Here is a 14,329-nt window from a genome sequence, read left to right as displayed (position 1 = left end):
CCCATAAACCTAGGAGAATAGCACCACCAAGACCTCCTTTCTCTCCTTTTCATAACAAGGCCGTTATCCTCAAAAATGAAATCAACTTGGGGTCTTTTAAAGCTCCTCTGAGAAAGGCTCTGGTCCAACCAGCCCCTCCTCTGGATTGACTGGAGACGCTGGAAAAGCGCCTGGTGTGGGGCTGAGCTAACAAATGGGAAGCATCTATGGGGGGGGGGGGGGGCGGGGGGGTGCAGGGAGGACAAGCCCTGGGGCTGGGAAAACTGCCAAAGCCCCAAATCTTTGTTCACGCTGTTGTTTGGTTACTCTTCTGAATCTTAAATCCCTCTGGCGTTTTCTTTTTCACCTCCAAAGAGTTCAAACTGCCCCTCAGGACGTTTTATCCTTTGCCCAAGTGCTGCCAGATGGACATTCGCATCTCCAGTGAGGAAGGTGAGCATGAATAAAGGAACAGAGGGACTTGATGAAAGGCAGTCCTCTGTGGTCAGCAAGAATAGTTCCCCTGTTCGTCCCCTTGAACCAGCGTTTTCCTTCAGGAGCGATCTGCCCCTGTTCCCACAGTCTTGAGCCATCACGAAGGACGTTACCAGGACACAGCTAAATTAATTCCTAAACACCAGTTTGGAGTGGAGAAGTGTGCCAATTAAAAGGCCAATGCAATGCTTCCATCTGTAATAAAGATCATTATTCCACTTGATAATCAAAACTCTTTCAAACCAGCGTTAGGAAAACAAACTGACTGGCAGTAACGAGTGCGTGCATCTCGCCAGCAGCTTTCAGAGTGTAATGAAGCCCATAACGCGGCCAGACCCTAAGAATGCCTCCCGGTCTCAATATTTTCATCCAGAAAGTATCTTGAAAATAGCCATTTGGCTGAAAAAGATCCTCCTTTCCCTGTAAACAAAACAGCAGGCCATGAGCGATTTCAGCCCATTCCACTTGCCTTTTCTTCGTAGTTTCCTGGGGTTCAATCGCTTTGGCCAGCATCTCCTTATAGATTGGGGATTTTAAGTAGCGAGCATAAGAGTCCTGGCAGGAACAAGAGAAAAACGAAAATTATGAGAAGGAAAGGGTCCAGTCAAAAGAATACACTTGCCTTTTCCCCAGCCTCCTCCCAGCAGCGAGACAGGAGTTGAAAGGATTTGTTTCCTTGTGCTCAAGGCATTCAGATCTACATCAAAAGCCAGGGTTCTCAAGTGTGGTCCCCAGGCCGGCAGCATCCATTTCACCTCATCACTTACAGTGCTGTGCTGAGTCACTCAGTCATATCTGACTCTCTGTGACCCCGTGGACTGTAGCCTTCCAGGCTTCTCTGTCCATGGGATTCTCCAAGCAAGAATACCAGAGTGGGTTGCCATTTTCTTCTCCAGGGGATCTTCTTCTTGATCAAACCTGGGTTTCCTGCACTGCAGGCAGGTTCTTTACCGTCTGAGCCACCAGGGAAGCCCAGACTCCTTTGTGTGGCTACTTCCTAGGACCCTGGGTTCAGAGAAGTCACTTCCTGAATGCTGCCTCACCCAAACCAGCTGCAAACTTCAATCCCAACAAATACAGGAGAAAGCCCAGAGCAACAACTGAGAGAATTTCTCAACAACCAATGGGGAATAGATTTTAATTTCTTGAAATAGTACCATTCTAAAGAGTAGGCAGTGACAGCGAAAGTCACGAGAACTGTGGGCAGAAGAACTAACGGACAGATGGCCAAACAATCACAGGAAAAGATGCCCAATATCACTAATTATCAGAACAATGCAAAGCAAAACCCCAACGAGGCGTCACTTCACACCGGTCAGAACGGCCATCATGAAAAAGTCTGCAAGCAAAAGCCGCTGGAGAGGATGTGGAGAGAAGGGGACCCTCCCGCACGCACGGTGGGAACGGAAGTTGGTGCAGTCACTCTGTCAGGACGGCCCTTCAACTGCAGAGTGAGAAGCCCTGAGAGGGCTTCAGCCGCAGCAGCTGCTCCTCCCTGGCCAGAGGGCTCCCTGGCCAGGGAGGGGCCAGCCCTGACACTGCGGACAGCTCTGCACCCAACAGCAGCAAGGCCACGACCACACATTCCCTCTTCCCCCGCATCCGGGAGACGGGAGGACTTCCGGCCGTGACCCCACACTCCCCTTCCCCTGCATCCGGGTACCTGGGGACGGGAGGACTTCCGGCCACGACCACACGCCCCCTTCCCCCGCATCCGGGTACCCCAGGACAGGAGGACTTCCGGCCGTGACCCCACACTCCCCTTCCCCCGCATCCAGGTACCCGGGGACGGGAGGACTTCCGGCCACGACCACACGCCCCCTTCCCCCGCATCCGGGTACCCCAGGACAGGAGGACTTCCGGCCGTGACCCCACACTCCCCTTCCCCCGAATCCGGGTACCCCAGGACAGGAGGACTTCCGGCCGTGACCCCACATGCCCCCTTCCCCCGCATCCGGGTACCCGGGGACGGGAGGACTTCCGGCCACGACCACACGCCCCCTTCCCCCGCATCCGGGTACCCCAGGACGGGAGGACTTCCGGCCACGACCACACACGCCCCCTTCCCCCGCATCCGGGTACCCCAGGACAGGAGGACTTCCGGCCGGGACCCCACACTCCCCTTCCCCTGCATCCGGGTACCCGGGGACGGGAGGACTTCCGGCCACGACCACACGCCCCCTTCCCCCGCATCCGGGTACCCCAGGACGGGAGGACTTCCGGCCACGACCACACACGCCCCCTTCCCCCGCATCCGGGTACCCGGGGACGGGAGGACTTCCGGCCGTGACCCCACATTCCCCTTCCCCCGCATCCGGGTACCCGGGGACGGGAGGACTTCCGGCCGTGACCCCACACGCCCCTTCCCCCGCATCCGGGTACCCGGGGACGGGAGGACTTCCCGGCGCACTCTCGGCCAGCCCTGCCTACCTTCTTCATGAGCATGTAGATGTGGGTCTGCGCCGCGTCCAGCACGTAGCGGTGGGGGTGCTTCAGCCCCTTGACCGTGATGTCCATGGTCTTGCCGTCTATGTTTATCCACCGTCTTGCCCCGGGGGCCAGGAACAGCCTGAGACCGGGAGGAGAATGTCAGCCGAAGGAGCCAGGCCGGGAGTCCCCGGGGATGGTGCAGCGGTGAAGACGCCCTGCTTCTACTGCAGCGGGTGTGAGTTCCATCCCTCATCAGGGAACTAAGATCCTACAGGCCGTGTAGTGAGGCCAAAACTGAATTTAAGATTTAGAAAGAAAGTAGCCAAACCAAGTCAGTGAATGGAACCTTCCCAGCTGCTCGGAGAGAGGGGCTGGCAGACATAACTCGACCCCCCCCCCCCCCAACCCTGGGGTGAAAGGGGTCCTTTTCCAGAATACTCAAGCATCTGAACAAGTTGTCAAGCAGCATTTCCTAGAAGCAAGACGACTTCCCTGCCAGCACTGGGAATGTGAAATGTGCTTAACTTCAGAATTCCCAACCTCGTAGAGAGCAAACAGTGGGACCCACCCCCCGGAGCCGCGGCGAGGCAGCCACACGCGAGGTGCACTGACTGCCCGACCCGAGATGTGTGGGGCCTCCGTCCAGTCTGGCCTCGAGCGTAGGGCGGGGACCAGCCGGGTGGGGGGCCTCTGCACCCGCGCGGCTCATGCTCACTTGTAAATCTCCTCCGCCTTCTCCTTGACTTTGGACTGATCGCCGTACTTCAGGTCCTCGCAGGCTTCCCAGAAGCCTAGGTTTTCCCCTGCGAGGGGCAGACGGTAGACGCCAAGGACAGCCAGCCGGGAGCCCGGGTGGGAGGCGGAGGGAGGGAAAGAAGAGAAGCGGTCAGCGGGCGTGGATCCCGCCCTGGGCCGCGAGCGCGGGGGTGGAGGTGGGACCAGGGCTCCTGGGTGCTCCGGCCAGGGCCCGGGAGAGGGCATGAAGCTAGGGAGCGCGCCGACGGTGCCTCCTTGGTGCAGAGACCCCGCCTCTGAGAGCCCCTGCCGCGCGTGTTCCCGCCAGAGCCCCTCGCAGACGTGCTGCTGAAGCCGCACCCTGAAGAACTCTCTCCGGGAAGGCCTGGCCGCGGGGGACTAAGCACAGGGGCGCCTGAGCCAGAGACCCTGCCCCTCTGGGCCCAGAAGGAAAGCCAGGCGCCCCTCCTGTGACCTTCCAGCCCGAGGCTCTCTGCCCGGCGCCCCACACCCGCGAGTGTGAACACCTGGTACATCACCCCAGGTGGCAGCTTCACCTGAGAAAATAAAGGAGGTCACAGCAGTGGGAAAGCAAGAGCCTGTGTCTGTGTGTGTGTGTGTGTGTGTGTGGACACGTGTGTGCATGTGTCTGTGACTAGTATGTCTGTGTGTGGGGGGGGGGGGGGAGTGAGTCACGGAACACCACCACATAAGGAAATGTACCACCCCATCCATCTGCTCCATTTCCACGTTCCCTGGAAGCCTCCCTGGCATTTCAGACCAGAGAAGGCTGTAGGAGCCTAAGCGAGTAGACTCTGTCCCCTAATTCTATAGCGACCCTTCCTCTTTGGCATAAAATCCAGGGAGTCCTTAGGACCAAGACCACCCGCAGGAGCAGACAGGCCAGGATGCTCTTGAGTGACAGCCAGTGGCCTTACATCAAGGGCCCTGGAGACCACCTTGCCCACAGCAAGAGACAGTTCATTGCTTAGGAGTAAAATTAAGTGCACAATTGTTCACAAAACTCAAAAGGTGGAAACCACCCGAACGTTCACCAGCACAAGAGCCGACAAACACATGTGGTGTGCACGCGCAATGAGCGCCACTCAGCCCAGAGAGGGAGGGGGTCCTGGCACAGGCCACAGCGGGGCGAACCCTGAAGGAAGTGGGCGCCACTCAGCCTCAGAAAGGAAGGGGATCCTGGCACAGGCCACAAGGCGATGGACTCTGAAGTAAGCGGTGCCAAGTGAAACCGGCCAGACACAAAGGAACAAATACTGTACGGTTCCATTTATACGAGGCCCCAGAGCACTCAGACCCAGAGGAAGCAGAATGGCTTCCGGGGGATAGGAAGTTCGTGTTTAAAGGGGACAGTTTCAGTTTGGAAAGATTAAAAAGTTCTGGAGATTGATGGTAGTGACAGTTAATTTCACTGAACCTGACACTTAGAATGGTTACAATGGCAAGTGGTATGAACATTTTATCAGTGTAAATAAATGAGCACACAGAAGCGTGTACATGGATGTCCACAGCAGTACTACTCATAACGGCCAAAAAGCGGAAACGACCCAAATGTCTACCACCTGCGGGCTGGGAACACAAAGCCTGGCATCTTCAGAGTGGAGCGCTGCTGTCGCTTAGTCGCTAAGTCGCGTCCGACTCCTCTGCGGCCCCACGGACTGCGGCCCGTCAGCCTCCTCCGTCCATGGGCTTCTCCAGGCAAGAATACTAGATGCAGCTCCTGGCCATTTCCTTCTCCAGGGGCTCTTCCCGACCCAGGAGCCAAACCCACGTCTCCTGCGTTGGCAGGCGGATTTTTGCTGCGGAGCCACCACAGAAGCGCGAATGGAATATTATTTGGCCATGAAAAAAGGATGAAGCATTCTTACACGGTCCAACACGGAAAGACTTCCAAAATACTATCCTAAGTGAAAGAAGACAGTGAGCCACACACTGTACGATTCCATGAATAGAAAGTGTCCCAAACAGGCAAATCCCTGAAAACAGAAAATCAGTGGTCGCCTAGGACTGGGGCAGGGGGCTGTGGGGAGAGAGGCAGGCAGAGGAATAGGGGATTGACTCCCAGGGGTCGGGGTTCCTTTTTCAGGGCACTGACAGTGTTCTAGAGTTACATGGTGGTGACTGCGGTGCAACTTTGTGAGTCTAATACAGAGCACGGAACTGCACACTTTAAAAGGGCAGGTGGATTATATGGTCTGGATTTATAACACGTGAAGCATATCTCAATTTTTAAAATTTTAGTGAAATGGACTGATTACTTGCTCGGCCTGTACCAGAAGCCGTGGGAATGTCATCCAGAGATCATCAGCAGCGCTCTTTTTTTTAAATAACAGCCAGGAAATCATAGAGATGAATTCTCACTGATGCCAAGTAAGGAGTGAAAGTGAAGTCGCTCAGTCGTGTCCGACTCTTTGCGACCCCATGGGCTGTAGCCTACCAGGCTCCTCTGTCCATGGGATTTTCCAGGCAATAGTCCTGGAGTGGATTGCCGTTTCCTTCTCCAGGGGATCTTCCCAACCCAGGGATCGAACCCAGGTCTCCCGCATTGTAGACAGACGCTTTACCGTCTGGGCCACCAGGGCAATCTGTAAGGAGTGGGTGGGATAAACTCAGGGTGTGGTTCGTCAGCAGGCCACTAGATGGCACCCAGCCCGCTTCCTCACCCGGTGCTTCTGGCCTAAAGCAGCCCCCTCTCCATCTCTGGGTGTATTACATCCTGGCAATCAGGCTTAGTGAGAGAAAAGGCTTTTCCAGAATCCCTATTAGAACGTAATCTGCCACATCAGGCGGGCAAAGAGGCTCATGGCACGTCCCGTGGGGTAGTTTCAGGTGCAGCTCACAGGCCAGTGGGTCTCGGGGAGCAAGGGAGGGGCAAGGGTGCCCCGGGGCTCGGGGCCTGGCGAGAAGTGAGAGGACCAGGAAAGCCAGGGTTTCGGGGCAGCTGGTGAAGCCCACGGAATGCTCCACCCGCGGGACGGGGCCCCAGTCCGGCCTCCGCTTCTCCCGCGCGCCTCCCTGCACGCCGCATCTATGAGGTCCGGCCTCCGCTTTTCCCGCATGCCTCCCTGCACGCCGCATCTATGAGGTCCGGCCTCGGCCTCCGCTTTTCCCGCGTGCCTCCCTGCACGCCGCTTCTATAAGGTCCGGCCTCCGCTTCTCCCGCGCGCCTCCCTGCACGCCGTATCTATGAGGCTGCAGGGGCCCCAAGGCCGGGACATGAAGTGCGGGCCCACCAGTGGTCCCCAGCCTTTCACTACCAGGGACCCATTTCACGGAAGACAGCTTTTCCGTGGACTGGGGGCAGGAGGGGGAGGGATGGTCTCAGGACGATTCGAGGGTGTTATATTCATTGTGCACTTTATATCCACGGACTTCCCCGGCGGCTCAGATGGTAAAGGATACACCTGCAATGCAGGAGACGTAGGTTCCATCTCTGGGCCAGGAAGATCCCCAGGAGAAAGAAACGGCAACCCACCCCAGTATTCTCACCTGGAGAGTTCCATGCGCAGAGGAGCCTGGTGGGCTACAGTCCACGGGGTCGCAAAGAGTCGGACACGACTCAGTGACCAACGCTTTCCCTGTACGTCTATTGTTACTACGTCAGCTCCACCGCAGCTCATCAGGCATTAGACCCCCAGCCCCCCCACTCCACTGAACCTGCACCTTCTAAGGAAGCAGATTGGGAGCTGAGATGGTGGTCCTTGATCGGGGCCACATGTTACAGTCACTCGTGGAGTTACCAAAGCTTAAGAGAGTCCACCCCAAACCAATTAGAAAGGACCCACTGGGGATGGGGTCCAGGCGAGCTGAATTGGCAGCCAAGGCGCCCCGCGCTGAAGAAAGCCAGGCGCGTGGCGGCGGCGGACTCGGGAGCTTGTGACCGGGTGACCCGGGGCTCAGGATGAGCAGGTGCCGGCAGCCAGAGGGGACGGGGCGCTGGGGAGGAGAGTCACAGCTCACACTGCTTCCGTGAGCAAAGCGAGCCCCCTGCCAGGGAGCCCAAGGAGGGGGCGGGTCCAGAAAGCTCCCACCAAGAGTTGCCCCCGGAGCAGAGCCCTGAACACACCGGCCAGCACCCTCCAGCCCCAGGCTAGACGTACAGGAGTGTCTCCAAAAGCAAATGTTTCTATTAAGGAAAAAAATCAAAGACCCACCACTGAACTCCTTCCTGAGAAAGTGCTGGAAGCTCTGCCGACCCTTGGGGTCCCGGATCAGCTCGCTGAAGTTGAAGGCCCAGCGCTCCACCCGCATCTTGGTTGGGATGTCCACCCTGCAAGGACCACCGCGTGTAAGTTCTCCAGACGCCTGGGCTGTGCCAAGCGGCGACCTGCGTGGGGCGAGGGGCTTCAGCCCCGCTAACCTCCACGCGTCCCCTCCCCCATCCCTGCACAGACAAGCCAAGTAACCCCCTGCTCAGAAAATGCAGCCTCAGACACGGCCCCTGGGCCTGGGGTCAGGAGCTGGCAGCCCGGGTTGGGGTGTCGGGGAGGCACCCCGCTAACCCTTCAGAACAGAGGGGCACGCACACCTCCTCCACGGCCTGCGGAGGTGAGGGCCGGCCGCCACACCAGGCCCAGATTCAGGGGGCCTCTCTTATCCAAACCAGGCCATCCTAAGGAATCAACCCTGAATATTCACTGGAAGGACTGATGCTGAAGCTGAAGCTCCAATACTCTTGGGCCACCTGATGCGAAGAACTGACTCATTGGAAAAGACCCTGATGCTGGGAAAGATTGAAGGCAGGAGGCGAAGGGGACGACAGAGGATGAGATGGTTAGATAGCATCACCGACTTGATGGACATGAATTTGAACAAGCTCCGGGAGATGGAGGGCAGGGAAGCCTGGCGTGCTGCGTCCATGGGGTCTCAGAGTCGGACACGACTGAGCGACTAAACCCCAACAACAACTCTTGTTCGATACACTGGGAGAGACGCAAAGGCTGAAGGAAACCATCCTCACAGCCAGATGGCTCCAGAGTCCTGGGCCCTGCAGCTGACCCCCGACTCCCACAGGCGCCCTCCTTGCCCCGTCAGCTGACCACGGGGCTACGTGCAGGAGGGGAAAGGGCGCCCCCCCAGACCTGCTCACCAGGCTGGGTCTGAGCCCGGGGTGCTCTGCAGGCCTCAGGAGGCGGCGGCCGTGGCACCGAGCTGCCCGTGGTACCGAGCTGCCCGTGGTTTGCTCCCACGCCCCGGCCGTGCCCGTCCTCCCCCCCTCCCCTTCTTTCTTCCTGTATCAGCTTGGCTTTTCTCCTCTGTCCTTCAGCCTTTGCCTCCTCTTCCAAACAGCAGAATTATGCAGCAACAACCCCTCAAATTTCACAAACAGCGAAGGAATGAGTGGTGTAATTCCCCAAGGCAGGTGAAAGGGCTCTGCCTTCCCGGAACTTATTTTCACTCTAATTAGAAATCGAGAATGGAAAGCCATAGAGATGACTGTTTTCTTTTCAAAAACAATCTCTGTATTGTTAAAACAGAGTTACCCTTTGACCCAGCAGCTCCATTCCTAGGCACACACCCCGAGAAATGAAAAATACATGTCCCCAGGAAAACGAGCCCATGAATGTTCACAGCAGCACATTCACAACCGCTAGAAGGCAGAGACGACCTGAATGTCCACCAGCTGATGGACGGATAAACAAAATGTGGTCTATCCGTACAATTAATACTTGTCATCCATAATTTGAAATTGAGTACTGATATCTGCTTCAACATGGATAAACTTTGAAGGTATCACGCTAAGGGAAAACAGCTAATCACAAAAGACCTCATATTGTGCCATTCCATTTATATGAACTCGCAGAAGAGACAAACCTGGAGAGACAGGCAGTTTAGTGGCTGAGGAGGGCTGGAGGGGCTTAAGGGATGGGGACCTGGGGTGATAGCAAAGGCTGTGTGCTGAGTCGCTCAGTCATGTCTGACTCTTTGTGACCCCATGGACTGTAGCCTGCCAGGCTCCTCTGTCCATGGGATCCTCCAGGCCAGAAGACTGGAGCAGGCTGCCATTTCCCTCTCAGGGGACTTTCCTGACCCAGGGATCAAACCTGTGTCTCCTGCATTGCAGGTGGAATCTAAAGGGCAGGGGGTTCTTATTGGGCTGATGAAAATGTTTTAGAAATTGACCCGTGACAGTTGCATGATTCCATGCATATAGTCAAAGTCACTGAAAATATAGTCAAAATATAGTCAAATATATATATTCAATATATAGTCAATATACTCTACGAATATAGTCAAAATCACTGAGACGTACGCTTTAAGTGGATGAATTCTATGACATGAAAATTATAACGTGAAAAGTTTCTTTTAAAAGAACACACATATCTTGAGTACGTACAGTTTGGCATTTAAATCCCAGAACTGGGTGTCGTCCGTTATCCAAGGATTGCTGGGGAGGCAGCCGGACATGATGGCGTCATTGGATGAAAACTGCTCACTATACTTAACGATCCTCAAAAGCAAAAAAAAACAAAACAAAACAAAGAAGTGATTTCCTAGAAGTCCAACACCCCAGAGACCAAATAAACCAACACTCAGGCAGGTTGACCAGCCTGCCCTCCTTCAACTCCGTCCATGTGGTTACATGCTCATCACTGTCTTCTCAGAAAAACACTAACAGTTCTCAGGACTAGCAGGTGCTTAACAAGATCCGTCCTGTTCTCGTCGGGAAACGAAACGGCGTCTCCCGATCGGGTTCCTCCGTGACTTCTCTGTGCTTGGTTCATAAAACATGGCCTCTGTGCCCTTGGTTGCGAGCCTTCACAATGCAAAGCTGAGCCTGCTCGCATTCAAACAGGGGTCTCGGCACCATCTTGGAAGCACAAGGTCCAGGGAGACTCAGTGAGGCTGTCACCGCCTTGGGGCCCACCCTCTGTCAAAGACGCCCGCGTTTGGGAGTTCAGACCCATTATTCCACACTGTGGCCTCCCTGAGACAAACGCAGGCAAGCGCTAATCCCTTCTAGCTGGGTTGGACCTCCCGAACCAACGCGTGTCCTGGTGTCTGGTGGTCTGGGAAAAAACCTGCGAGGTCTTCACCCTAAGGGTGGGCACTGCGTCCATAATATACACACGAGGCGCCCGCCACGAAGTCTGCCCACCGCCACGAGAGACTGCGGAGCAGGACCCGTGCCCCAGAGACACCGCAGAGCCCCCGTCCTCAGTCCCGGGTGGATCAAGGCCCCGGGCTCCACTTCTCACCAGACCGTCATCGTGGAAGAGCGGGAAGCAAGGGGGAAATACAGGTGCCCACAGGTCCAGACACTAATGGTGTCGAAATTATGGTAATGAGGCTCCAAGACAGTGAGTCTAAAAGTATCCATCAGCCTTTGAGCCTCCCCTAATGGACTGTCCATTTGGTTTCATAAGACTGACTTTCTGGAACAGGTCAGAGTAGTAATGCCCTCTGGGAGACTGGATTAAGACAGCCTGAATGTTTGAGAAATCAAACATTAATTTCCAGTTTCTCCCAACTGGATTTTAATCAAAGGTTAACAACGGATGTTTATCAGTACCTGTGAACCATACCATCTAGCCCGTGAACGCTTCCCACTTTCCCATCCACAGACTGTCTAGCGCTGCACCCCTCACCCGACCCACAGCCCAACCCAACTTAATCCCCGTGAGACTGCTTTGTCCCTTTCAGTCCTGAGGAATCTCAAGCCAACCATGACTTGTCAAGCCCTCCTTGAGGCAGAAGTTCTCCTGCCTGATGACCTGCTGTGCCAACCCCAGCAAGAGCAACAGGTTAGAGGCCTACCCTCCGAGAGACACGGACGACTTCACTGTGGACCTCATCAAGGCCTGTCGGTAATACATGATCTGGAAGAGACACAGCGGTTAGACTGCCCCGCCCGGGGTGTCGCCAACACTGACGCCTACACGCGACTCTGAACCAGAAGCTGCTTCCCCATCAAAGCACCCCATCCCACCCCCTCAAGCCGGCCCCCCAGGACCCCAGGGCTCAGGTCTGTAGCACATAGGGGACCCCAACTCCAAAGGAGCAGCCTTAACTCATCGTGTGTTCGTCTTGGAAAAGACACCACCTGGGAAAAATGAAAGTTCTAAACCGAGACAAAGGCTTAGCATTTCCCCAGACGCCTGTGACACACAGAAGCAGATCTAACGTCACGGCCATCACGGCGCAGGGCTCTGTCCCAGGCCCTGGACAGGAGGTTTGCCCACGAGGTCAGCCCATCACCCAGGACAGACGCTGAGCTCCTCTGACGGTGAGCGGGATCCAGGGTGCGGGACCCACCCCACGTCCCTCAGATCTGCGCCTTCGGAGGATGCTTTGTGTCCCCATAGCAGCTCAACCGCACAGCTTACAGGAGACGCTTTGGCGCTCTGTGCCGTCCATTACCTTGTAGACGACTGTCTGAACCCTACACCTGGTTTTCATTTCGTCGCTGAGTGCAGAGCAGGAAGCCAAAGCGCATATAATTTGTTGAGGATTAAAAATCAAACTTCCCTGAAACTGGGAGGCTAATTACCTCTTTCCTGACAGAAACCACAGTCTGTTTCTGTGAAAACAAAGAAGCAAAAACCATTAGACAGACGTCATGAAATCATTACAGTCCAAATACCCATTTGAAACATAAAAACCCTTCCCTAAGAGAACACTGCCCATCTTTTTATTTTTTTACTTAAAAGACAGAATCTCCCCATCACCGCTTGTTCCACCCTATTCTGCACAACTACCGGAGAATTAGATCAGCTGAGAAGTTTGGTGACAGAAGGGGGTCCCTTGCCACTATAACTTTATCCTACTCTCCTAAAAGCCAAGATGAACTGAAGACAAGTTCAGGATTGCTCCCAATCCACCACAGCGCCTACAGACCATCCGATGGGGAACTAGCCGCTTGACCAGTACTTGACGTTTCAGGGAAAAGCCACGCCACTGAAAATAAAACACACACTTCAAAGACTCAAGACCAGCCTCCACTGCAAGCTGAGTCCCAGAGCGGAGCCATAACGTGGAAGCTCTCACCTCGGGCTCCCTCCTCGGCCTAGACTTTCACAGCAGAGGAAGGGTGACTCAGAGAGGAGCCCCGTGTTTAGGATCCTGGAAGCTCCCGGAAACCACTCAGACCTGCCTCCTCCGGAACCTTCCTACCATCTGACATGCATCCCTGGTACCGCTTGTCTGCCCCATCCAACTCTTGGAGGCTCAGTGCAGCTGGTGCTCCCAAAACCAGTTTTCCGAGGTTTGGTTGTGTCAGGGACCGCCTGGTGTGACTCTTACGTGTCAAGCTGAGTGTCATTCCTGGCAGCTAACACCCGTGCTGCTGAGTCCCACCAGGTTTGCGCCCCTGGAAAAGTCCAAGGACAACGCGATCTCCTTTAGCCAGCTAGTGAAGTAAGTCCTGGGCCAGAGCCCAGTGACAAGGAATGAAGGAGGGTCTGATCTGGAACGTCATATACGAGTCTCCTTTCTACTTTGCGTCATTTTTTTTTAACTTTGCATCATAAATTGTTTTTATGTGATTGCTTTTCTCGGGGCGGAAGCTAGGACAAGTGATCTCAGAAAGGCAACGTGTAACTTCCCTGGTGGTTCAGGGTTAGGGATCCAGCCTCCAGTGCAGGGGACGTGGCTTCGAGCCCTGCTCAGGGAACTGAGATCCCACACGGCACAAGGCAACCAAGTACCTGCGCCACAGCTAGAGAGTCCGTGCGCTCCGGGGGCCACGTGCCAAACTGAGACCGGACACAGTAAAAGATGAGAAGGATACACTTTTCAGCGAAAGAAGGGAACGCTCAGGCACAGCTCTCTGATCTGACCCTCATCCCCACACGCACTTCCGCCTTCCCCAGACTCATCACAACCATAATTAGACACTGTTTATGCACCTCTCTGTTTAATCTATGCATCGCCCATCAGGCGCTACCAGGAGCAGGAAGACCACGTTAATCTTCCCGAGCATAACCCGTGGCACAGAGCAGACGCTCACTAAATACCAGACAAATGATGACTGCTGTGTGCTTGGAAGCTGAAAAAAATGGAGATGCATTTTAAGGTTAAGAGAATATTTTTCTGCTTAAAAAAACTGAGAACACTCTCCAAATGACCCAAATATTTAGGCTAATATCTGTTCCTATGCTCTCTTAACACAGGGCTGTGTGAGAAGACGCACATTTCAGGTGGAAAAGGACCCCAGGGACAGGGTGGATTTGCATTCAAATCTAATATAATCAGATGCTTCTGTTCAAGTCATGCGGAAGTGGATTAAGAAGAGTATCTACTGGTTTATGCCTTCTGCTCAAAAGAGAAGTTGGACTGTTGTGTGATAATAATCACCTAGCTATATACAAAGCAATTTACACCTCTCCGAGCCCTTAGAAAGTTTAAGGGAGGGAGGTTTTATTATTCTAATTTTCGGAAACCAAGGTTCTGACATCTCCTGGTTGGTAACTGGCTGAACCAGGATTCAAACCCGGATGTGACCTTGGCAAGCGGAGAAATGGGGTTTCCCTGGTGGTCTGGTGGCTAAGGCTGCGCTTCCACTGCAGAGGGCTCGGGTTCCATCCCCGGTCAGAGAGCTAAGATCCCACATGAAGCACAGTGTGGCCAGGAGAAAACAAGGACCACAGCAAGAAAGGCTGAAAAAGGGCTGTTCAAAAACAAACAAGTCTGAGCAGTGACCCAGGAGAATCGGAAAATGGTGTGTTCT

At 54.7% G+C, this 14,329-nt stretch overlaps 1 protein-coding gene across 1 annotated transcript in view; it reads right to left on the bottom strand.

Moving 5' to 3' along the window:
- The window catches only part of RGS9 (regulator of G protein signaling 9), a 53,157-nt gene that overhangs the window by 12,728 nt on the left and 26,100 nt on the right, over nucleotides 1–14,329 (bottom strand). Inside the window, exons 10-16 of the mRNA XM_052658012.1 lie at nucleotides 12,152–12,181; nucleotides 11,419–11,480; nucleotides 9,998–10,111; nucleotides 7,815–7,930; nucleotides 3,620–3,707; nucleotides 2,905–3,043; nucleotides 944–1,029 (exon numbers count right to left, since the gene is read on the bottom strand). Of these exons, the coding sequence (XP_052513972.1) occupies nucleotides 944–1,029; nucleotides 2,905–3,043; nucleotides 3,620–3,707; nucleotides 7,815–7,930; nucleotides 9,998–10,111; nucleotides 11,419–11,480; nucleotides 12,152–12,181 (635 nt within the window). The remainder of the gene's footprint in view (nucleotides 1–943; nucleotides 1,030–2,904; nucleotides 3,044–3,619; nucleotides 3,708–7,814; nucleotides 7,931–9,997; nucleotides 10,112–11,418; nucleotides 11,481–12,151; nucleotides 12,182–14,329) is intronic.

Source organism: Budorcas taxicolor, chromosome 19 (genome assembly GCF_023091745.1).
Source record: "Budorcas taxicolor isolate Tak-1 chromosome 19, Takin1.1, whole genome shotgun sequence".
NCBI classification, from domain to species: domain Eukaryota; kingdom Metazoa; phylum Chordata; class Mammalia; order Artiodactyla; family Bovidae; genus Budorcas; species Budorcas taxicolor.
The sequence above is the reverse complement of the archived record's forward strand: the minus strand, read 5'-3'. Positions and strand labels throughout refer to the sequence as shown.